Source organism: Elgaria multicarinata, chromosome 19 (assembly GCF_023053635.1).
Source record: "Elgaria multicarinata webbii isolate HBS135686 ecotype San Diego chromosome 19, rElgMul1.1.pri, whole genome shotgun sequence".
In the NCBI taxonomy this organism is placed as follows: Eukaryota; Metazoa; Chordata; class Lepidosauria; order Squamata; family Anguidae; genus Elgaria; species Elgaria multicarinata.
In genome coordinates, this window is record NC_086189.1 from 8,077,413 (window position 1) to 8,103,322 (window position 25,910).

Genomic DNA, 25,910 nt, shown 5'->3' on the forward strand with positions numbered 1-25,910 from the left:
TGCAAAGAGGGAAAGGAGAAGTCTTTTCCCAGCGCCACGGCAATGTAGTAAATGTGGCCCGTTATTAATTACTGTTATTGATTAGGCCCCGGCCCCGTTCCCTCTGCCACCACCCTGCTTGAATAATGCATAATTCAGCCGCCTTCTTAACCTAATAAATTAGTTTGCCTGGCACGCAATACACTTGCTCATCAACCTGAGACTGGAATTCGCCACAAATTGAATTTGTGCCATTAATTAAAGCTTACGTTTTTGTAATCTTTTAAGGATAAAATAGAAAACCCTTTCTTCTTCTTCTTCTTCTTCTTCTTCTTCTTCTTCTTCTTCTTCTTCTTCTAATTCTGCAACGTAGGTTCCCCTCCATGCTTCTCAGAGCAGGCTTTCTGCAGCCCTCTGTGCCATCCAGCGCGACCTGGACGAAGCCGCACGGCTGTTGAAATGCCTCTGGAGAGTCTCCCTCCCCATGAAAGTCGTCCACAGTGCCGCTTACTCGTTTCAGGTAGGGCGCGACGGCGTGAAATCCAGAAAAGCAGCCGTGTGTTTCTGTTTTCCGAAAGAAGCTGGAACCGCACGCAGCAAAGCTTAACTCTTTTTCCCCCTCTTTGGTCTGCCATAAGGGGATTTGCCCAACTTGTTAGCCCTGTCATTTGAATCTCAGCGATGAAAGTCACGATGGCTCAGGAATGGAGAGGGGAGAGAGGGAGAGAATTGTGGATGGTTAGGGACATGCGATACTGGGAAATCTGTTCCATTTAATCCCGACGGATTTCTGCAGTGCTTCCGGTCCGGTAAGCGTACTGAATATGAGTTTTTTTCAAATTCTGAGAAAACACCAATTTTTTTTTTAATGGCTCAACTTAAATTTTGTTTTTTAAACCAGGTTCCGGTTTAGTGTATTTATTTATTTAAACACTTGTATCCCGCCCTATATCACTGGGATCTCAGGGCGGCGTACAGATAGTTGATGGGAAAACTGGAATCGGTCTCCAGCGACACACATACACACACCCAACGCCGCAGATGCCGCTGTGCGGCTTTGAACCAGCAGCCGTCCTTGCTTGGCGCTGGAGGGGGAACGGGTCACCCTTGCGCAGGGCGGTGCGCTCCGTACATCCTCGCCTCAGGCTGCGCACAACCGTGGCTTGGGCGTAAAGGCTCCTTTTCTGACTTTTTGCACACCTTAAGGACGAAGGCTTGAAGGCCGAACTGCACAAGCTCCGTCGGAAACTGGCCGAGCAAGAGAAGAAACTTCACAGCACGGTCAAGCGGCTGCACTCGACCCACCAGCTGAAAGAAAACATGGAGAAAGTCATCCTGGATCAGCGTGAGTGAAATTCCTCCCTCTCCCTCGGTTCCCCTTTCCTCCTTTCCTGTCGCTCCGCGTTTCTTTGGTGCCCTCTGCGGAGCACAGGCTGCCTGTTTTCACGTCTGATCGCTCGACGGAGCCGTAAGTTCGCAGCGCCTAAACTAAAGTCTTGCATTCGTTCCTTTGTCAAAGCGTGCAGCCCACCCAATTCCTGCTCGGTATACTTAACTGCATTTTTATCTTATTTATTTGTTTGTTTGTTTACAGTATTTATATACCGCTCCCCATTGAAAATATCGGAGCGGTTTACAAGATAAAATAAAAACAGAATAAAACACTTCAAAATAGATTTTAAAAAGAGCAAAATGTACAGTGAACCATGGCTGGTCATTAAGGAAAGGCTTCCTGGAATAATGACCTTTTCAGGAGGTGCCGAAAGGGATACAAAGTTGGCGCCTGCCTGACCTCCAGAGGCAGGGAATTCCACAGGAGGGGGCCACCACGCTGAAGGCTCTTCCCCTGGTGGATTCCAATCAGAGGATGGGTCGATGTGGAACCACCAGGAGCAGGCCCTCGGATGACCTCAGTGACTGGGCAGGTTGGTAGGGGAGAAGGCAGAGCTCTCTCTCCCAGGTATCCTGGTCCCAAGTTGTTTAGGGCTTTGTACACAAGTACAAGAACCTTAAACCTGCCCTGGTAGTGAATACGTAGCGATTTTTTGCATCTCGTTTGTCTTCAACGCAGCCAGCCCCATGCGGTAGGTGTGGAGGGGCGAGGGGGAACGAACGTCGACATGCCCTCGCGTGAACAATGTGGAAAAAACATTGAGTATGTTTCTTAAATGGACACGAGCCTGCTTGAGCCAATGAAGGGATGTTTCCGTTTGAAATACGCTCGTAAAAATGCGTAGAGAATGCGTAGGGCTCTCCTGATGTTCTTATGTACAAAATTATGCACGGTGTAGAGAAAGTGGATAGGGAGACATTTTTCTCCCTCTCTCATAATACTAGAACCGAGTCGGGTCATCCCATGAAGCGAATCCGTGGGAGATTCAGGACAGAGAAAAGGAAGGGCCTCTTCACACAGCGCAGAGTTAAACTACGGAACTCACTACCACAAGATGTCGTAATGGCCACCAATCTGGATGGCTTTAAAAGGGGGTTGGATAAATTCCTGGAGGCAAAGGCTATCAATGGCTACTCGCCCTGATGGTTGTGTGCTATCTCTAGTATTCGAGGCAGTAAGCCTGTGTGCACCACTTGCTGGGGAACATGGGCGGGAGGGTGCTGTTGCACCATGTCCTGCTTGTTCATCCCTGGCCGATGGCTGGTTGGCCACTGGGTGAACACGGTGCTGTTCTAGATGGACCCTTGGTCTGATCCAGCAGGGCTCTTCTGATGTTCTGAAGAAGAAGGAGAAGGAGGAGGAGGAGTCGTGCTTGTTCATCCCTGGCCGATGGCTGGTTGGCCACTGGGTGAACACGGTGCTGTTCTAGATGGACCCTTGGTCTGATCCAGCAGGGCTCTTCTGATGTTCTGAAGAAGAAGGAGAAGGAGGAGGAGGAGGAGGAGGAGGAGGAGTCGTGCTTGTTCATCCCTGGCTGATGGCTGGTTGGCCACTGGGTGAACACGGTGCTGTTCTAGATGGACCCTTGGTCTGATCCAGCAGGGCTCTTCTGATGTTCTGAAGAAGAAGGAGAAGGAGGAGGAGGAGGAGGAGGAGGAGGAGGAGGAGGAGTCGTGCTTGTTCATCCCTGGCCGATGGCTGGTTGGCCACTGGGTGAACACGGTGCTGTTCTAGATGGACCCTTGGTCTGATCCAGCAGGGCTCTTCTGATGTTCTGAAGAAGAAGGAGAAGGAGGAGGAGGAGGAGGAGGAGGAGGAGGAGTCGTGCTTGTTCATCCCTGGCCGATGGCTGATTGGCCACTGGGTGAACACGGTGCTGTTCTAGATGGACCCTTGGTCTGATCCAGCAGGGATCTTCTGATGTTCTTATGAGGGTTCCCCAGCCCTGAAAGACCCCTCTGCTCCTCTGCATTGTAAGAAGACATAAATCCAGGCATTTGATGGTGGAAAGGCAGGGCGCTCTGTCTGCGTCCAAGGAGAGCAGACCCTGCGCACGCATGGCAAATATCCCTAGTTCCTTTTTAGAATAAATGCGTGTTTCGACCCTTTGTTGGGAGGACGCTTTTACCTCTTTCTGCAACGTCTTGACGAAAGGGAAAAGCCGGCTCCCTGAACTGGTCCAGCATGCCGTTGCGTGCTAAGGAGTGATTAATCTGGCATTGAAAATGCCAGATTAGCTTCCTTCCCCCCCACCCCCACCCCCCCACTGAAAGGTGCAGGAAATGGACCTGCATAAATGTCACAAGTTACTCACGCCACCGGAATAAAGCATGCCTTTGCTTTTGATTTCAATTATTAGCTTCGAAACCTTCGCAAATATACATTTTTTAAAGGTTAACACGCATCCTTTCCCCCCCCCACCAAACCCCCACCAGCTCATCCTTTATAGCTTATTTTTCAAAGAAGAACTTCTCTATTAACGTGGCACAAAAATTGGGCCGCTGGTTAGCTCCTCTCCAGCCTGGTCTCCAGTCAAATAGTTTCGTTCGTGCAAATAGGAGGCTTCCTTTTTTCCCCCAGACAAACCAGGTTGCTTTTCTCTTGCTTTCAGATTTATAGTGCAATCCTGCGCAGGTCTACTTGGAAGTAAGAGCCGTTGAGTTCAATTGGACTTACTCCCAAGTACACGTGTATAGAATTGGAACCTTACGACTCTACCCTGGCATGAGATTCAAGCTGTTATTCCTTTGTAAACCGCCCAGAGAGCTTCGGCTATGGGGCAGTATATAAATTATTATTATTATTATTATTTATTTATATAGCACCATCAATGTACATGGTGCTGTACAGAGTAAAACAGTAAATAGCAAGACCCTGCCGCATAGGCTTACAATCTAATAAAATCATAGTAAAACAATAAGGAGGGGAAGAGAATGCCAACAGGTACAGGGAAGGGTAAGCAGGCACAGGGTAGGGAAAAACTAACAGTAGAAAGTAACAGTAGAAGTCTGCACAACATCATAAATGTAATAAATAAATGAATAAATAAACCATAGTTTGGATTGTAAGCTCCTCTTCGCAAGAACTTGTCTTGGCTATTAATCTGTAAACCCTGATGGCCTTATATAATTAAGCAATGATACGTTTGTTTGTTTATTTATTTATTTATTATTTACATTTTTATACCGCCCAATAGCCGAAGCTCTCTGGGCGGTTCACAAAAATTAAAACCATAAAAGCCATTCAAAATATAAAACAAACAGTGTCAAAGCAATAATATAAAATACAATATAAAAACACAGCCAGGGGGAAAAAAATCAAGCAGCGATGCAGAAATTAATACAGATTTAAAATACAATTTTGAAAACAGCAAAGTTAAAATTAAGTTGCTAGGCTGCTGAGACAATAAAAAGGTCTTTATCTGGCGTTTAAAGGAGTATAGCGTAGGTGCCAGGCGAACCTCTTTAGGGAGCTCATTAAACAGCCGGGGTGCCACAGCGGAGAAGGCCCTGCTCCTGGTATCCTTTCTTGTAAAGCATAGAAAAGCTTCACGAGCCAAGGGAGCTGGGTGGGGTGGGGGGTGGCTTTCCCATGGCCACATCCGAGAGATCCCCATGGACCTCAGTTCCAACCCCCTTGCTTCCCGTCCTTCCTTCTTTCATACCGAGTGTTTTCTGGAGGCTTCGCTGAGACACCGAATCAAGCCGGCAAACAGTAAATCATCTCCCATGTGCTGACTTTAATCACTGTGATCTGGGGGGGGGGGAATTTATCAGGGAAAATGAATTTATCAACAGTGTCGTTTATTAGCAGAGAGCACTCACCTACGCAAAGAGCCCTAGATGCAATTTGCTCTGAAGTCGCATTATATTATGGGGATTACAGATGTCATTACCTTTTAGTTTTAGAGGCACTTCTCACACGCACACACACCTCTCCCAGTGCAGATTGCACCTTGTCTCAGACTCCTTATTTTCTCCAGGTGGGAGAGCCTGCTGACGTTCTAGCAGTGTTTCTTTCTATTTGGGGGGGGGGGGGGATTTTCTCAGGCTAAAGCGGGTGACCCCTACTTTTTCTCAGATGCCGTCTATTTCTTGTGGTCCTCCCAGCACATGGGAAATGATTTACTGGAATTGTTGTAGATCACAAGCTGAATATGAGCCAACAGTACGATATGGCTGCAAGAAAGGCCAATGCTATTTTGGGCTGCATTAATAGAAGTATAGCTTCCAAATCACGTGAGGTACTGGTTCCTCTCTGTTCGGCCCTGGTTAAGCCTCATCTAGAGTATTGCGTCCAGTTCTGGGCTCCACAATTCAAGAAGGACGCAGACAAGCTGGAGCGTGTTCAGAGGAGGGCAACCAGGATGATCAGGGGTCTGGAAACAAAGCCCTATGAAGAGAGACTGAAAGAACTGGGTGTGTTTAGCCTGGAGAAGAGAAGATTGAGGGGAGACATGATAGCACTCTTCAAATACTTAAAAGGTTGTCACACAGAGGAGGGCCAGGATCTCTTCTAGATCCTCCCAGAGTGCAGGACACGGAATAATGGGCTGAAGTTACAGGAAGCCAGATTCCAGCTGGACATCAGGAAAAACTTCCTGACTGTTAGAGCAGTACGGCAATGGAACCAGTTACCTAGGGAGGTGGTGGGCTTTCCCACACTAGAGGCCTTCAAGAGGCAGCTGGACAACCATCTGTCAGGGATGCTTTAGGGTGGATTCCTGCATTGAGCAGGGGGTTGGACTCGATGGCCTTTTAGGCCCCTTCCAACTCTGCTATTCTATGGTCTATGATTCATTTAAAATACACGGGTGTTTTTGCAACGGAATCATCTCCATGATGTATTGTTGCTTGTTCGTTCAAGCCTGCCTTCCCCAACCTATTAGAGCAGGAAAAAGGAGAAGAGGAAAGCAACTTGAAGACCTCCAGATAATTTAGACTACAACTCCCAGCATCCCTGACCATTGGCCATGTTAGCTGGCGTTGATGAGGAGTTCTGATTCAAGCTCTACTGTAAAACGCCTAGCGAAATTTGTTTTATGAGGAATTGAATACATTTAAATAAATGAATTACGTGGCGGCTACTGAGATAAACCTGATATGTGGCATGTGGCTGCTGGAACCTAGAATAGGGCTGAGCAGGCCTTCCAGGGATCAGGAGGCAAGAACGTTCAGGGCGTTGCATTTCCCTAGATTTTGGAACTCTTGAGTAATCTGGCATTGCTGCCGAAGCAAAAATCATGCATTACGAATCCTCCATTTTTTCTCTTTTTTTCTTTACGAGTATTGCATTGAGCAACTATCTTACGGACAGTTTTCTACAGCTTTTGATGCATGTCTTTTACACTACCGACGCACTACCGACATGCAGGCATTGCCAAAACGCAGCTTCAAAACAATGCTCGTTCTATGATTCTCTCAACATCCTTTCATCCTGGGTTGTGAACGATCATTGGGACAAAGCAGCAAACAAATATTCTCAGCCCATAGAAAACTAGCATTGAGAGAAAGCTTCCCAGCTTAGAAATCTAGGGTGTCAGGGAGAGGGCTAAGCTTTCACCCTTCTCCCTGTTGTGCCAGTTTTCTTGTCCGCAGAGAATATTTTCTGTTTCGTGTGAAAGAGCATTTGCGAGCACACAGGAGGTTGTGTCTGTGCGTAACTAAAACACCATACAAAACTAAAGTTCATCCATCCGCGGTATGATCGTCTCAGGGTTGCGTTTCTCGCAGTGCTTTATTGGTGCAGACGTGTCGGCGGGGGGAGACACACAAATAAACCGAACGCTGTGGCAGACGGAGTACGTGTCAGTTCCAGAATTTTAGAAATTCCTCCTGTTAAACTAGAATTCTGAAGGTGTGGAACGTGAGGCCCAGTGAATCCAAGGGACAAGGAGGGATTGGAATCGGGGGGGGGGAGGGGGGAACCCCCAGCCCCATTTCTCCCTCAAGCAACGGCAGTCCTAACCGCATGCACTTGGGATTAAGTCCCGATGATCTCAGTTGAGACTTCCAACCACCGTGCATAAGGATGCATGTTGTACAAAAATGTGCACCTCATGCACGGCCGTGGCAGTTAAAAAACCTTCTTGCTCAGTCTGGGGCTTTTCCCACAGGAGGCCCTCTCCACCCGAGCGGGCCCATTCTCAAGCAAGCGTATTTTCTCTTTGCAGTGACTTTAACTCACGACGTTCTAAAGAAGGCACGAGGAAACCTGGAAGTAAGTAAAAACCCTCAGTGTCCGTTAATTAACCCTCCCGTTTATGCCTCCCCGCCTCCTCCCTCCCTCTGCCGGCTCATTTGTACCAGCTGTCTAAATTGCCTTGTTAAGAACATGCTTTGGCGTGGGCGTGGAGGTTTCGCCACCCACGCGGGGTGAAGACAGCGCCGTCCGTACCCCGTTCATGCAGCGGACGTGCCTTCGTGGTTCATGTTCAAACTGCGCCTTCTCATTAGATCATGATGGCGAGGGGCAGATAAGCAGGGTCAGCCGTTGGTTTCGAAAACCCCTGGGGATCACACTGACACCCCCCCTTGTCCCCAGCCCCCCCCCCCAGGCAGGCACTAATTCAGTACAAATGCCGGTAATGAGTGTGAAGCTCTAAAGCAATAGCTGCTTTATGGTGGGGAGAAAAGACATTGTTCTATCAGCTGTAGATTTTATTTGAGCCTCACCTTTGCCCGCAGTTTGTCAAACCTCCGTGTCCCCCCCCTTCCAAAATATGAACGCGTGCTATACCAGGGTATCTCCCATTACCTGTTAAGGGAGATCCTTTAGAACCTGTTATAGACATGTCTTTTCGGGCTCCTTAAGCGATCACACTTTCTGGCAAACTGACCCAGGACGCCCAAATCAGAGAGACATCTTTACCACAGGAAATCTCACCGTGAATGCTCAACGGTTACACCCTTCAGAAGTCAGTAGCTATAGGCTCCAGAGCACACCAGGACAGTCAAAAGCGAATCGCTACCACCGTGACGAGATCCCCATCCACGTGGTTTTCCCTGTTGCCATCTCTGCGGTTCTGAACACAAGGGAAGGTCAATCTATACACGGGTTCCAAACCCGGACAAGGGAGGCGAATGGTTCCTGACAGGCCTGTACTCTACTGAGTACAGATATCTACTGAGCCACGGCACCTCTCTTCAAGATCTCATAGAATCCTAGGATAGTGGAGTTGGAAGGGGCCTCTAAGGCCATCGAGTCCAACCCCCTGCTCAATGCAGGAAACCACCTTAAAGCATCCCTGGCAGATGGTTGTCCAGCTGCCTCTTGAAGGCCTCTAGTGTGGGAGAGCCCACAACCTCCCCAGGCAACTGGTTCCATTGTCGTACTGCTCTAACAGTCAGGACGTTTTTCCTGATATCCAGCCGGAATCTGGCTTCCTGTCACTTGAGCCCATTATTCTGCGTCCTGAACTCTGGGAGGATCGAGAAGAGATCCTGGCCCTCTGTGCAGCAACCTTTCAAGTACTTGTATTTTCACTTAGCTGTTCAGGAACCACGCCAGCTTAGAAATCTAGCATTCCTCTGCCTTAATCCCCCCCCCCCGTGATTCTTGACATGCTAGATTTCTGCAGGCGTTGTCCAGCTTAGCTTACCATTAACTGCTCCGTCACCTGTCTTACTGCCACTCCTCCGTGTCATAGAAGCCGAGTACGCATTGAGGGGGACAACACGTGTGCGGGGTTGCAGACGCACCCGATAAGCTTTTTCCTCCATGCAAGCAATCATCGCATGTAGAAATCTAGCATGTCAAGGAAAAGTGTAGGCTAGAGCCTTTCTCCTGGACAGTTGGGCACAGTTCTCAATGAGATAGGGGGAAATTGTGTGTAGGCAGCATCATTTCAGCTCATCTGGGCGGTGGCAGGGGGCAGAACTTGACACTGCTCCTACATGCAAAGCACCAAATTAAAAAAAAATCAGCTCATAGCAAACTACTCTGTCAGAGAGAGAGAGAGAGAGAGATTCAAGCTTAGAAAACTAGCATGTCAGGGAGAGGGCTGAGCTTGTATCTCTCTGACGTGCTAGTTTTCTATGTGCAGAGAATTTTTGTTTGCCGTCATGTCTGCATCCGCAGTCTGAAATGCTGCGGCCCACACAGCCCTCCCCCCCTCAGTGAGAACGAGGGCCCAAGTGCCTGAGCAGAAAGGTTCTAGTTTAATCTCCTTGACAGGCTAGATTTCTATGTGCAGGGAATGCTTTCTGTGGGGGAGGCGCGTTCTGAAAAGCAGTACAGACGTAATGCAAGATTCTCATCCGCTCAGTGAGAACTAGTCTATATAGTTTTTTATGCCACCTGGTTCTGATTGCTTGTACCAGTGGTAGTTTTCATTAACTTCAAATGTTGCTTCCTTCCTTAGGTTCAGCCACCTGAAAACAAAACGTCTGCCTCCAGCCTCAGCAGAAAAAGGGTTTTGTGAAGGCTACACTTCCTCTAATAAAGACCTCTCCCTTTTTTTCCTGCTAAGCTTATTCTTTTGACTGTTTCTTTACCCTCAAGGCCTTAATATTTATCGATATTTCTCAGAGGCTGTTTCAGAGCTGCCTTCACCAACCTTTTATCCTCCAGACGTGTCAGACTACAATTCCCATCATACACAGCCAGCAGCAGGAGGTCTCGGAGGTTGTAGTCCTACACATCTGAAGGTTGGCAAAGTCATCACCTGGCTGCCCCTTTGCTAGAACCACAAGAGCTTTGGAAAATAACTTATTTAACATTGTATATAGCAAAGTTGGGATTCATGTGTTGATAGTGACCACAGCAAGATGAATACGACGGCCTGAGGATTCTTCCCCCATCTCTTTATTATTTTAGTTTAGTTTTTTAAACACAAAAATGCTGGAAAGTGGTTTTTTTTTTTTTAGTTTTTGGAACCACGGTACTGTGTTTGTTGACGCTAGAAATCGCAATACCAAAATGGATAAAAAGAAAAGACGCGCCGTCAGTGCCATGTGACGGGTGCGAAGTCCGGGTGGCAGCCATTTAACCGAGGTACGTTGCGCCTGGGATGTGGGAAACCTTGAACAATAATATTCTTTACATGCTGTGATGAGTTGCTTGAAGAGTTCTTTGCTTGAGCGACCTGGTGTGGCCTGCAAGTTTCTAATCTCGCTCTTCAGAGCAATCGGATAGGCATTAAAGTGAATCAAGACATTTGTTTTGCAACAATGTTTTATTTTTGTTGCAGAGTGTTGCATCTTTTCTACGAAGCAGTGGTTAATTTTTTGATATATAGATAGAGAATTTCTGTCTTCAGGAATTGGCTAGGTTGATTTACTCTTGACTGGACCCCAAAAGTACCTTTGAACGGATCTTAAGCAGTCTCACCCACCAAAAGCGGTGGCTTTATTTTCAGTATCTTTTTTTGGGGGGGCCTTCTGTGTGCGGAAGCACACTCATGGATCCCCATTCCCTTCCGCAGCTGTGTGTGCACAGCCCCAAAGCTGCCTCCTCCATTTAAGGCTGGGTGGTCAAATTGTGGCCGCTGAGACATTTTGGCCCATAACTCCCGACAGACCTAGCCAGCATAGCCAATGCTGAGGCATCCCTAGGACGGTGCACGATTCGGATCCAGATTCGGAATTCCGAAGCGTGGCGTCCGAATCCGAATCTTGCACGGCCCTACTTAAAGCGAAGCTGAGCAACTCCTGCAGATTGTAAAAAGATGAGAAGGAACACATTGGGGGGGGGGACTTAACCCACCTTAGTTGTACAGCGATACTTTCCGTTCCTGAAAGATCAGGGTGAAATTTCAGCTGCGTTAATTCCCCTCGTGATCCTTCTCATCCTTTCACAGTCGACGGGAATCACCCAGTTCAGTTTACCATTGACCTGAAAACTGTACGCAAATGCAGGAGTAGTGTGTCCCCCCCCCAACAACCACCGATGGTGCTTTGCCCATCGACGCCCATTTTCCCGTAGACTTCAGAATTGAAACATTCCTTTTAGGCATTCCTTTCTCATGGACGCATTTTGGAGATGTTGTACCCTGTTGTTGTTTTTCCGACAGAGTTTTCATTGTATCTACGTGCAAGTGTTTTGTCCTTGATTGTGGCACCATGTTTGTGTAATTTCGGTACTTGTTTTGCATACAGCAAATCTCTCTTTCTCTCTCTCTCTCTCTCCCGCTTGTGGACTTCCACAGAGACGTCTCAACCACTGTAGAAATTTGGATATCAGACCAGAAGAGAGACTTTCGGTCTAATCCAGCTGAGCCCTTATTTTCCGAAAAGGAGCATTCCTACAAAATATATATATATTTTTTTGCACTATTTCAAAGAGTGTGGAAAGCAAGGGGAGGGAAGTCACATGTGAAACGACCCTGAAGAGAAATAATAATAATAATAATAATAATAATAATAATAATAATAATAGTTACCCGCCTCTTCCGCTGGATCCAGGCGGGGTACAACATAAATGCAAATGCCATAAAATACATATAATTAAAACATTTAAAACTAATACATTATTAAAAGGCATCTTAAAATTCAACTGGGCAGGCCTGCCGGAAGAGATCAGTTTTTATAGCTTTCTTAAAATCCGGAAGACTGTTCAGTTGACGAATTTCTCCCGGCAGGTCATTCCATAATCCGGGTGCGGCAGAAGAGAAGGTCCTCTGGGTAATAGTTGTCAGCCTTGTTTTTGTTGACTGGAGTAAATCCTTCCCAGAGGACCTGAGTGTGCGGAGCGGATTGTACGGGAAATCTGGCTGGGTGAATACAGCGGACGCCTCATTGAGCTTCGGTTTTGCTCATGACCAAGACCCAGTTGATAGTATTCTGAGAGCCATGGGGAAATAGTAGACTGAATGGCGATCCCTTTAGGCCGTAGAACGTTCAGTGCAGTAACATTTTAAAAAGAAACTAGTACAATTGAAACCGAAGGGGTTTAAATATTTAAACATGGCTAACTTTCTTTGATCGCAATGACAAAAACTAGTTTAGTGTTTCAGGAACATAGATAAGTATCAGTAGAGGCTGGTGGCTCCGATGCCAGTGAGGCAGTGAATCCGCTCTGCGTTTCAGACAAAACCAGTCAGAACTCTAAAGGAGCCCTCTAGGGTGCTTTGGTTGAAACCCACAGAGGATTCACAGCCCCACTCACGTTGGGGTTACCAACCTCCATGAATAAATAGTGAAGAAGGGGTAAAATCCAACATGACCCTACTTAGAGTAGATCAGTTGAAATGAACGGCACAGGTATCATCTCATGACTAACCTAAGTCCCATTCATTTCAATGGATCTGCTCCAAGTTGGACTGGCTTTGGATTTTACCGAAGGAGAACAAGAGTCAGGCCAGCCTTCAAGATCTGATTTTCCAAGTGTCTGAATCTGGATTGTAGAATTGACCAAGCTTTTAGGCCCAGGGGTGGGGAATTTGTGGCCTCCCAAATAATGGACTACAACCCCCAGCACCCCTGACCATTGGTCATGCTGCCTGGGGCTCATGGGCGTTCCAGTCCAACATCTGGTGGGCCACAGGTTCCCACCCATCTCGCTTGCACCTGAGATGCAAGATACAGCTTCTGAATCTCGCATGAGTATTGAAACTCCTTGTATAGATGAACTGCACCATCCTTCCCAAAAATTTCTGGACAGGAACTCTCCACCTGCAACAGATTGCTCCAGTAATCATCTGACTCATCTTAAGAGGCAATCAAATAAATACCAAGATCAAAAACAATTGACTTCTGTAATTGTAAGAAATACTAACTAGGGCTGTACATGGACCCTTCAACCTGTTTTGAAGGCTGATTCAGAGCTTCCGAATTGGCCCTGATCCGCCTTGGCCCAGATTTGACCTGCTCTAGAACTAAAGTGGGATTCGGATGTCTGGATTATATGGACATCTGACCGGCCAGCCGCCTCTCCCCCACCCCCCACCTCAGCCCCCTGCTCCTTGCCTGTAAAGTTACGTACATGGCTGTTTTACAGCTGCCATTTCCGGAGTATATTACAGAAATGCATGTGACGCCATTTTTAAAATGGCGGCCCTTGAAGAGATGTGGGTGGCTGCTGGTGCTTCACGACAGGTCCAGATAAAGGTCAGGGGCTTGCACGGATCGGTGGGCGCATCTGGAGAGGGGCAAGCAGGACACAGTTGGATCAATCCGAAGCGCTCCGAAGTGCTTCTGGACTAATCCGATTTGCTTCGGCGCAGATCCAGCCCACTCAGAAATCTGAGCCAAAGCTTTGCACAGCCCAAATGCTGATGTCTAAGTCTTCCTGATACATACAGTGACAAAAACCAGCCTCCAACAGAATCAACTAGGGCAGCCACTACATCTGTGCGCATGAAAAGGCCGCTTCGGTTGCGGTTCTCCTTATCCAGAAGAAGTTGTTTTTCTCTCCCTGCAAGGACTTTTGGACCTCTGGCTCCTCACATGGTTCATCAGGGTGAATTATACGGTACGCAAATACTGTAGAGGCATAAAACTGTGGTTGGCTGTTTCTCAGCAAGAAGTTTAAAAGTGGGGATTTATGTCCAGGTTGCATTGTACATAGCAATGTGTGATACGATAGGAAACTCTCCCAGCAGGATGGAGAGTCGAAATGTTTCTAATCCAAATTACTGATTCAATAAATGGATCCCTTTATTTAAGGGGAAAAAAAAACTTGTGTCGATGTTGTTTTTCCCTAACGCTCTCAATAAGACCATGCTCAGACTTTGGTATCCCCATATTTCCAGCGTCAACTGAATCATGGCCAGAGAGGATTGGCAGTTGGACCACCGTTCTGTAGTAGAGGCTTTGAAACAACCGGGAATTTAGCCATGCGTGATGGACGGAGGTTGGCTTATATCAGGAGTGCAGAAGGCCACAACCCTTTATCCTGGACACATTCCTGTATCTGTTTGTAAAAAATAAAAACTTGTTTTGTTCTGTATGAAAAATTTGTAGTTTCATGTGCATTTCATAGAATCATAGAATAGCGGAGTTGGAAAGGGCCTACAAGGCCATCGAGTCCAACCCTCTGCTCAGTACAGGAATCCACCTTAAAGCATCCCTGTCAGATGGTTGTCCAGCTGCCTCTTGAAGGCCTCTAGTGTGGGAGAGCCCACCACCTTCCTAGGTAACTGATTCCATTGTCGTACTGCTCTAACAGTCAGGAAGTTTTTCCTGATGTCCAGCCGGAATCTGGCTTCCTGTCACTTGAGCCCATTATTCCGTGTCCTGCACTCTGGGAGGATTGAGAAGAGATCCTGGCCCTCCTCTGTGTGACAACCTTTTAAGTATTTGAAGAGTGCTATCATCTCTCCCCTCAATCTTCTCCAGGCTAAACATTTATTTATTTATATTTATTTATTTGTTACATTTGTATACCGCTCCATAGCCGAAGCTCTCTGGGCGGTTTACAAAAGTTAAAAACAGTAAACATTAAAAGTATACAAAATTAAAAAAACATAAAAACAGCACGCCCAGTTCTTTCAGCCTCTCCTCACAGGGCTTTGTTTCCAGACCCCTGATCATCCTGGTTGCCCTCCTCCGAACACGCTCCAGCTTGTCTGCGTCCTTCTTGAATTGTGGAGCCCAGAATTGGACGCAATACTCTAGATGAGGCCTAATCTTAAAATATGCATTTTTGCCTAATGCGTTTCTTCTTTTGCCAATTTCCTCTATATAATGTATTTTAGAATATTTCCACAAATATATACATTTTAGTGTACGATTCCCCCCCATATATTGATCTTTGTGCTAACCGTCTCCTAACAGAGACATTTTTGTACACATTATTTTGATCGATCAACTGCATTGCATTCGAAGAAGTGCAAATGCCCAAAGATAACTGTATTCCAGTTTTGCATATTCGTTTGGAAAGTTCGAAGTAGATAGGGATGTGTTAAAATGCAAACGTGACAAATTTCTCTCCTGTCTCTACTTCCAATACAAACAGAGAAATTACACAAAACCACCATCAATGGGATGAAACCGGTGACGGTTTTTTTAAATGTGTGGTGTGTTTTTTTCCTTTTAAAAAATTGCCAAATTGAAGTTTAATTTTAGACATAAGCTAATCAAAGGGAACAAGTAGTCATCGCCATGTTCCGTATTCCTCTTGCATTGTCTTCTCATCTGGTAAGAAACGTCAAGTTAATTTTACTAAGTAGCTAAATTACAGACACTCGGAGGTAATAAAAAATGATGTAAATTCCAACTTTTGGAATTAATCATGCTACATTTGGTGGGTTGTTTTTTAAAAAAAGAGTTCACAACACCTGAAAGCAACAGCTGGATCGCTATATATAGGGCACCGATTTCGTGCGGCCTTTCTGCATTCCTTATTTGCACCATCTGTATTTCACTTCCCTGCCATGATTTTTTTTTTTTTTTTTTTTTGGAAGCTGAACATTTTTTCTCCTTAATGCACTTTTCTATCTCTCTTCCAATACTCTTGGCCTTTTGCCCTTTGCAGAAAAGTTGCACCAGCTCTATATTTATTTATTATTTATTAATTACATTTCTATATTGCCCAATAGCCGGAGCTCTCTGGGCAGTTCACAAAAATTAAAAACATTCAAAGTATAAAACAGCAGTATAAAATCATAATGTAAAATACAATATAAAAGCTCAACCAGATAAAAACAGCAGCAATGCAAAATTGCAAATTTAAAACACCAAGTTAAAATTTATTTATAGACTGTTAAAATGTTGGGAGAATAAAAAGGTCTTCACCTGGCGTCTAAAAGCATATAACGTAGGTGCCAAGCGAACCTCCTTAGGGAGCGCATTCCACAGCCGGGGTGCCACAGCAGAGAAGGCCCTCCTCCTGGTAGCCACCCGCCTCACTTCCTTTGGCAGGGGCTCACGGAGAAGGACCCCTGAGGATGACCTTAGGGTCCAGGCAGGTACATATGGGAGGATGCGGTCTTTCAGATAACCTGGCCCCAAGCCGTTTAGGGCTTTAAATGTTAATACCAGCACTTTGAGTCAGGCCTGGACCTGGACTGGCAGCCAATGAAGCTGGAAAAGGACTGGCGTGATGTGGTCTCGTCGGCCAGTCCCTGTTAGTAACCGTGCTGCCCTGTTTTGTACCAGTTGAAGTTTCCAGACCATTTTCAAAGGCAGCCCCATACTATGGTGATGGGAATGGGCATAGTGTGTGAGGAGGCAGAATTAGTTAACTACTGCAATTGGGTCAGCCAGAGAGCGTGCCGTCTTCTTTCGATTCTCTCGTTTTGAAAGAGAACAAAGTAAAACTCTGAAGAGGGAACTCTTAATGAGCTGAACCTTTTTAAATGCACGACAAATAAGAAAAACACCTTGCAGATGGAATAGCTGGCATAAAAAGACTACTTCTTTTCCACTCCCTGGCAAAACTTTGATCTAATTAGTTTAAATAGTGCTTTTAAAAAAAATCCACACAATTAGAGCACTAGGCAAAAAGAAAAGTAGGCGTTGAGGAAAGCAACGTCTGTTTAATGAGCGCTAACCTAGAATAATTTGATGTTTGGAGAACACAACGACGCCGTTAGTGGGTCACACGTGGAACTGGGATCGAAACTGGTTTGGTCATCTGGAGCGGTTGCTTTGAAGTTGAACGTGATGGGGAGTCCACAGCGACCATTTTCGGTCTGAGGTTGCACGGTGCCATGAGATGTAACATGCCAAATATTGAATCATAGAATCATAGAATAGCAGAGCTGGAAGGGGCCTACAAGGCCATCGAGTCCAACCCCCTGCTCAATGCTGGAATCCACCCTAAAGCATCCCTGACAGATGCTTGTCCAGCTGCCTCTTGAAGGCCTCTAGTATAGAATAGTATTGCTTCTAGGATAAGCTTTATTAGATGGTAAAATGCCTAGGCAAAGAATTTTATTTATTTATTTATTTCATTTTTATACCGCCCAATAGCCGAAGCTCTCTGGGCGGTTCACAAAAATTAAAACCAAGATAAAACAACCAACAGGTTAAAAGCACAAATACAAAATACAGTATAAAAAGCACAACCAGGATAAAACCACGCAGCAAAATTGATATAAGATTAAAATACAGAGATAAAACAGTAAAATTTAAATTTAAGTAAAAATTAAGTGTTAAAATACTGAGTGAATAAAAAAGTCTTCAGCTGGCGACGAAAGGAGGACAGTGTAGGCGCCAGGCGGACCTCTGGGGAGCTCATTCCACAACCGGGGTGTCACAGCAGAGAAAGCCCTCCTCCTAGTAGCCACCTGCCTCACTTCCTTTGGCAGGGGCTCATGGAGAAGGGCCCCTCTAGATGATCTCAAGGTCCAGGTATGTACATATGGGAGGAGGCGTTCCTTCAAATAACCTGGCCCCAAACCATTTAGGGCTTTAAATGTCAATACCAGCACTTTGAATCAGGCCCGGACCTGGACTGGCAGCCAATGAAGTTGTAAAAGGACTGGTGTAATGTGATCTCGCCAGCCAGTCCCTGTTAGTAAACGGGCTGCCCTGTTTTGTATCAGCTGAAGCTTCCGGACCGTTTTCAAAGGCAGCCCCACGTATAACGCATTGCAGTAATCCAAACGAGAGGTTATCAGAGCATGGATCACTGTAGCTAGGCTACCTCTGTCCAGATAAGGGCGCAGTTGGTATATCAGCCTAAGCTGATAAAAGGTGCTCTTTGCCACTGAGCTCACCTGTGCCTCAAGTGACAGTTCTGGATCGAAGAGCACCCCCAAACTACGGACCCGATCCTTTAGGGAGAGTGCAACCCCGTCCAGGACAGGGCAAACATCACTTCGCTGGACAAATGAACCACCCGCTAACAGTACCTCCGTCTTGTCTGGATTGAGTCTCAGTTTGTTAGCCCTCATCCAGTCCATTACCGTGCCCAGGCACTGGTTCAGAACAGTCACTGCCTCACCTGGGTTTGATGAAAAGGAAAGGTAGAGCTGGGTATCATCCGCATGTTGATGACACCTCAGTCCACATCTCCAGATAACCTCCCCCAGCGGCTTCATGTATATGTTAAACAGCATAGGGGATAAAATAGAGCCCTGCGGAACCCCGTGGCTTAGGAGCCACGGCACAGAGCAATAATTCCCCAGCACCACCAGGCTTTTATCTTGTAACAAAACAACCTCATAGCTAGTGCCATACAAGCCTCCCTTTGGAGGGATGGATGGCATGCAGAACATGACCACAGGTTGAGACAGCTGAAGAGGCCATATTTAAGGCAGTCACGATCCAAGGCATTTAATAGGGCTGTGCACGGATTCCCCAATTTGATTCAGAGGCTGATTCAAAGGTTCCAAATTGGCCCTGATTTGACTGTGGGTGCTTCGAGCCTGGGCTGACCTGCTTCAGATCCAGATCCAAAGCGAGATCTGGATATCCACAGCAGGTTGGCCGTTGCGGGTTCCCGGGCCCCCACTGAACAAAAACAGCCTTTACGACTACTGTAGTTTGAGACCTTAGACTTGGGCAATGGCAGAGCCCTCTCTTTGTAGAAAAAGGTGGCTGTCATTGAGAATAGGGGGCTCAAGCCCTGTGGGTAGGGGCAGCGGCTCACCCTCGCCCTGAGTTGGGCTAAGGTGGCCTGAAGTGATTTGGACCACCTTGGCCTGATCCGGTGCCAATCCACATTCGGGCTGAAGTGGGTCGAATCAGCTTCGATTCGGGGTTTGGTCCCGAAGTGACACTTCAGCTTCGATTCGGGGTTTGGTCCCGAAGCGACACTTCAGCTTCGATTCGGGGTTTGGTCCCGAAGCGACACTTCAGCTTCGATTCGGGGTTTGGTCCCGAAGTGACACTTCAGCTTCGATTCGGGGTTTGGTCCCGAAGCGACACAGAACCCTACCATTTAGGGCTTTATTTGCAGGCACTGAATTGAGCCTGAAAGGTGGTGGAAGCCAGCGTATCTTTTTAAAGAACCAGTGAGATATGATTGCTTGTAGCTCATGCTGGTTATGACGATGTGCTGCTGCTGGCAATTCAGTGCAATTCTCGGGAAGTTTTCAAAGGAGTCCTGCATACAGCCCATTGCAGTGGCCTAGTCATGGGTGTCTCCAGTGTCACACCAGTTGGCACAGACTGCTGGCAGACACTTTTCTTGGCACCTGTAGGCACCCAGGCAGTCAAGATTTTTATTTTAATTCATAAGATTATTATTTTTTTGCAATTAAAAACAAACTGGGAGGCTGGTATGCCACAAAGTGACGGGCTGGCCTCCTGCCCCATCTTTATTTGGGTTCAAAAGGGTGTTGGATCTCCGACCTCACCGATGTCTTGGGCAAGCTCCTTTTCTTTTAGCCTCACCAGTTTGCCTTCTGGGAAATGAGGGCCGTGCGCATCATGGCAGCCATTTAATGAGCAGCCAAGCCCCCGCCCCCATGGCAGCCATTTTGTGAGAGCGCCCACCATACTCCCTCCAACATTCTAAATGTGCCTACCGCCCCCGAAATGGTTCAGGACTCCTGATGTAGTCTACATTTTGGGGGAGGTGGGTGGGGGAAGGAAGGAAACCACACCAGATTGTGCATGACTCCCCCGCACACACAATTTTTCACCCCTGACGAACAGCAATAAAGCCAATAAACAAATAAAAAAAGAACTTCAAAACAGTAGTTGCACCGCAGATATAAAACCATTGGACGAAAACTAGTGCGCTGGGGTCTTTGTATGCAATCCCATCTGCTTGGAAACCGCGTCCTCGCCTCTGGTTTTGCGCACCGCTGTATTTTCTGTACGCTTTGTTCCTTTTAGAACCATTTTAAAAAAGAAGTTTGTCTTTCAAGGGTGAGGGCTCTATGTGAGGAACAGGGCCATTGGCAGCTAGCCATAAACAGTGATGGTAGACAAATGCTCTGTTTTTCAACAGTTGCCAGAGCACTGGCCGACGGGACCACATCACGCCAGTCCTTTTCCAACTTCACTGGCTGCCAGTCCAGGTCTGGGCCCAATTCAAAGTGCTGGTATTAACATTTAAAGCCCTAAACGGTTCGTGGCCAGGCTATCTGAAGGAACGCCTCCTCCTGTACGTACCTGCCCGGACCCTAAGGTCATCCTCAGGGGTCCTTCTCCGCGAGCCCCTGCCAAAGGAAGTGAGGCAGGTGGCTACCAGGAGCAGGGCCTTCTCTGCTGTGGCACCCCGGCTGTGGAATGAGCTCCCTAAGGAGGCTCGCCTGGCACCTACACTATATTCTTTCAGACGCCAGCTGAAGACCCTTTTATTCTCTCAGTGTTTTAACGGTCTATAAATTTAATTTGTTAAAAATTATTATTTATTGCATTTTTATACCGCCCAATAGCCGAAGCTCCGTGGGCGGTTCACAAAAACTAAGTTTTAACTTGGCTGTTTTAAATTTGCATTTCTGCACTGCTGCTAATTTTATCCTGCTTGTGCTTTTATATTGTGTTTTATATCATGTTTTTTACACTGTTAGTTTTAGGCCATAGCTGGATCCTACGGTTTATCCCTGGATCGTCCAGGGTTCAAACCTGTTCATCTAAGTGACACACAGGGGATCCAGTGTTCAGGCAGGGGCGAACCCTGGATGATCCCAGGATAAACCTTAGGTCTAGCTGTGGCTCTATACTTTGAATGGTGCTAACTTTTGTGAACCGCCCAGGGAGCTTCAGTTATTGGGCGGTATAGAAATGCAGTAAAATGAAGAAACTGGGTTTTTCGTTGCAGCTCTGCTGACAAGGTCACTTGGTCCCACACCCAGCGTTTTCTCATTTAGCCACTAGATGGCACTGGAGCGCTGTACTTTGCGGCTGCGTCATGGGCTGACTACCTATGTGTGTGTGATTGTGTGTGTGTGTGTGTGTGTGTGTGTGTGTGTGTGTGTGTGTGTGTGTGTGTGTCTCAGGGGAGAAAGGTTTGTATTCTTCCTTGTCACCACGCTGCTCTTGCTCTTGAAAACCAGGCACTGTTTTATGCAAGACTTACACCCAGCATAGTGAGTAGTAGTGCCCTGAGGTTGATGGGACTTCGACTCCCATCAACCCCACCCAGGATGGTTAGGAATGTTGTCCAAAACATTGTGAGGGCCCCGGGGGAAAGGCTGCTTTATGTTCATGGGGCCACAGTGGGTTTCTACTAGGCCCTATGAAAAGGAGGACAGGGCTCCTGTATCTTTAACTGTAATGTAGAAAAGGGAATTTCAGCAGGTGTCAATTGAAGAGGGTGAAATCCCTCTTCATCACAACAGTTAAAGCTGCCCTCTTTTGTATCTGGCCACTCTACTATAGCTAGTGTAGCTTTAACTGTTGTGATGAAGAGGGAATTTTACCCCCTTCAATTGACACCTGTTGCAATTCCCTTTTCTAGATTACTGTTAAAGATACAGGAGCCCTGTCCTCCTTTTCATAGGGTCACCCCAGTTTCTACAATCAAGCCAATCCGGTGAGTCGGATTGGATTCGTCTTTGCGCTAGAACTGATTCACATGCCAAGTGCATGTGGGTAAGTCCATTTTCTTCTGCTGCCCCTTACGCCTGGAACGCTCTTCCAGAACATCTGAGATCCACAAGTTCAATCGCAGCTTTTAAAGCTCAGCTAAAAACTTTTCTTTTTCCTAAAGCTTTTAAAACCTGATGCTGTTTGGACTTTATACTGTTAGTTTTACCCTACCCTGTGCCTGTTTACCCTACCCTGTACCTGTTTGCATTCTCTTCCCCTCCTTATTGCTTTACTATGATTTTAATAGAACGTAAGCCTATGCGGCAGGGTCTTGCTATTTACTGTTTTACTCAGCACCATGTACATAGATGGTGCTATATAAATAATAATAATAATAATAATAATAATAATAATAATAATAATAATAATAATCCCCCATCTCAGCCATTTGGCACCTCTGTTTGCACGTGTCAAAGGCTTGTTTAGTCCTTATTCCTCTTTACTCGGCACTAGTGAGACCACAGCTGGAGAATTGTTGTACGATTCTGTGCCCCACATTTCCAGAAGGACATTGACAGGTTAGAACAGGTTCAGAAGAAGGCAGGGACTTGAGGCCAGACCCTATGAGGACAGGTTGGAGGAACTTGGGATGTTCAGTCTGGAGAAAAGAAGACGGAGGGGAGACATGTGAGTGGCGTTCAGGTACATAAAAGGGTGCCACAGGGAGGATGGTCAAGAGCTATTTTCCCTTGGCATAGAAATAAGGACCCGAAATAATGAGTATAAGTTACAGCTGCCTAGATTTCAATTAAATGTAATGAACAGTAAACTCTGTACAACAGTGGAACGGTCTACCTACAGAGGTTGTGGGTCTGCCATCTCTGGAGGTTTTAAGAAGAGGCTGGACAGCCACCTCTCATGGATGGTTTAATTGGTGTTCACATTGCAGAGGGTTAGACTAGATGACCCTTGTGGTCCCTTCCAACTCCATGATTCTATGAAATAATCTATATCTTCCCATGTTTAGTTTTGCCTCCAATGCCCCCTTTCTCTGTTTCCTCATGTCTGTTTTAAACTGCAAGCCCTGTGAAATAGCAACCTGTCATACCTGTTCTTTGTAAGGTGTCCTGTACGTAGATGGGGCTATGTGAGTGAACAAACAATAGAAACATCTCTCCGGGTTGGGAGTGACTCAGACCACATGCTACCAGGAACAAATCCCACGCAATCTCTGCTTAAAAAATTCAAATTGCTACCTGAAGAGATTAGGTAGGAAAATACCTAACAATTTGACACAACTGGTTAAATGAAATCTGGAGCCCTTTGATGAATCGATTGACAGAAGACTTAGAGGGACATGAAGCACTTCAGGTTAGCCTGTAATTATCATCACCATCATAAATATCTATATACCGCTTAATTATCTAACACAGATTCCAGAGCAGTGAACACACGGATAAACAGTAAAAGAAAATATTTGAAAAGAAACTTAAATTGTTCAATTTAAAAACAAAAGAACCAGAAAAACAGTGGCTAATCAGTTGAAGAAGACTTAGAATCATAGAATCATAGAATCACAGAGTTGGAAGGGGCCTACAAGGCCATCGAGTCCAACCCCCTGCTCAATGCAGGAATCCACCTTAAAGCATCCCTGACAGATGGTTGTCCAGCTGCCTCTTGAAGGCATCTAGGGTGGGAGAGCCCACAACCTCCCTAGGTAACTGGTTCCATTGTCGTACTGCTCTAACAGTCAGGAAGTTTTTCCTGATGTCCAGCTGGAATCTGGCTTCCTTTAACTTGAGCCCATTATTCTGTGTCCCGCACTCTGGCAGGATTGAGAAGAGTTCCTGTCCCTCCTCTGTGTGACAACCTTTTAAGTATTTGAAGAGTGCTCTCATGTCTCCCCTCCTCTTTTCCAGGCTAAACATGCCCAGAAAGGCAAATAGCATTTGCTGTTCTTGCAGCCATATTGCACTGTTGGCTCATATTCAGCTTGTGATCTACAACAATTCCAAAATCCTTCTCGTTTGTAGTATTGCTGAGCCAAGTATCCCCCATCTTGTAACTGTGCATTTGGTTTCTATTTCCTAAATGTAGAACTTGGCATTTATCCCTGTTCAATTTCATCCTGTTGTTTTCAGCCCAGCACTCCAGCCTATCAAGATCACTTTGAAGTTTGTTTCTGTCTTCCAGGGTATTAGCTATCCCACCCAATTTGGTGTCATCTGCAAATTTGATCAGCGTTCCCTGCACCTCCTCATCCAAATCATTAATAAAAATGTTGAAGAGCACTGGGCCCAGGACTGATCCCTGCGATACCCCACTCATTGCCTCTCCCCAGTTTGAGAAGGTTCCATTGATAAGTACTCTTTGAGTCCGATTGTGTAGCCAACTGTGAATCCACCTAATAGCTGTTCCATCTAGCCCACTTTTAGCTAGTTTGTTAATCAGAATATCATGGGGCACTTTGTCAAAAGCTTTGCTGAAGTCAAGATATATGACATCCACAGCATTCCCACAGTCCACAAGGGAGGTGACCCGATCAAAAAATGAGATCAAATTAGTCCGACAGGATTTGTTCCTGACAAATCCATGTTGGCTTCTACTAATCACTGCATTGATTTCAAGATTGACTTCTTTATAATCTGCTCCAGAATTTTCCCAGGGATGGATGTCAGACCGACTGGTCTGTAGTTCCCAGGTTCCTCCTTTTTGCCCTCTTTGAAGATAGGGACAACGTTAGCCCTCCTCCAGTCATCTGGCACCTCACCCGTCTTCCAAGATTTTGCATGACTTCTTGAAAGAGAGTTGTTTTCAGGACCAGAAAAACAGAAGAACCAGAAAAACAGTGGCTAATCAGTTGAAGAAGACTTCTCGAAAGAGAGTTGTTTTCAGGACCAGAAAAACAGAAGAACCAGAAAAACAGTGGCTAATCAGTTGAAGAAGACTTCTCGAAAGAGAGTTGTTTTCAGGACCAGAAAAACAGAAGAACCAGAAAAACAGTGGCTAATCAGTTGAAGAAGACTTCTCGAAAGAGAGTTGTTTTCAGGACCAGAAAAACAGAAGAACCAGAAAAACAGTGGCTAATTAGTTGAAGAAGACTTCTCGAAAGAGAGTTGTTTTCAGGACCAGAAAAACAGAAGAACCAGAAAAACAGTGGCTAATCAGTTGAAGAAGACTTCTTGAAAGAGAGTTGTTTTCAGGAGGTGCTGGAAGCAGGGAGTTCCACAGAGAAGGGGCCAACCCACTAAAGGCTCTGCTCCTGGTGGACTCCAGGTTGTGGGCTCTCCCACACTAGAGGCCTTCAAGAGGCAGCTGGACAACCACCTGTCAGGGATGCTTTAGGGTGGATTCCTGCATTGAGCAGGGGGTTGGACTAGATGGCCTTTTAGGCACCTTCCAACTCTACTATTCTACGTTTCTATGACTCTCAAAAGGTGCCACCCAAGGTGAAGAACCCTACCGCTCAACTACGTTCAGCACCTTGGATAGCTCCTTTAGAGTTATGGCTCATTCTGAGTAAAACCCAGAATGGAAACAAAGCCCTATGAGGAGAGACTGAAAGAACTGGGCACACTTCAAGAAGGATGCAGACAAGCTGGGGCATGTTCAGAGGAGGCCAATCAGGATGATCAGGGGTCTGGAAACAAAGCCCTACGAGGAGAGGCTGAAGGAACTGGGCATGTTTAGCCTGGAGAAGAGAAGATTGAGGGGAGACATGATAGCCCTCTTCAAAGACTTGAAAGGCTGTCACACAGAAGAGGGCCAGGATCTCTTCTCGATCCTCCCAGAGTGCAGGACACGGAATAACGGGCTCAAGTTACAGGAAGCCAGATTCCGACTGGTCATCAGGAAAACTTCCTGACAATGGAACCAATGACCTAGGGAGGTCGTGGGCTCTCCCACACTAGAGGCATTCAAGTGTGATGGCCTTATTGGCCCCTTCCAACTCTACTATTCTACGTTTCTATGACTCTATTTGGGCCCAAGTTCAATGTGGAACCACCAAGAGCCGTCCAGTGACCACAGTGACCGGGCAGGTTGGTAAGGGAGAAGGTGTGCTCTCAGGTATCCTGGTCCCATGCTTTAGTGTGTGTGTTTCTAACCAATACTAAATGTGGGGTCAAATGTTATTTTGACTGGGGAAGTTCATGCCTTCCCTGCTTCTGCATATTGTAATCAGAAAAAAGAGCTTTTTGCCAATGGGAGCGTTCTTTGAAATTTAA

General features: G+C 46.3%; 1 protein-coding gene across 4 annotated transcripts in view; it reads left to right on the forward strand.

Moving 5' to 3' along the window:
- Positions 1-25,910, forward strand: part of CDK5RAP2 (CDK5 regulatory subunit associated protein 2) — a 189,705-nt gene that overhangs the window by 155,782 nt on the left and 8,013 nt on the right. For 2 of the 4 annotated variants that reach the window (XM_063144885.1, XM_063144882.1), the window contains 5 exons: positions 353-499; positions 1,186-1,324; positions 7,545-7,591; positions 9,735-10,366; positions 11,520-13,941. In XM_063144885.1, coding sequence (XP_063000955.1) covers positions 353-499; positions 1,186-1,324; positions 7,545-7,591; positions 9,735-9,794 — 393 coding nt within the window. In that variant the 3' untranslated portion in view covers positions 9,795-10,366; positions 11,520-13,941. Of the gene's footprint in view, positions 1-352; positions 500-1,185; positions 1,325-7,544; positions 7,592-9,734; positions 10,405-11,519; positions 13,942-25,910 lie in introns of those variants that run through there. The other 2 variants (XM_063144884.1, XM_063144883.1) reach the window with 2 other exon arrangements.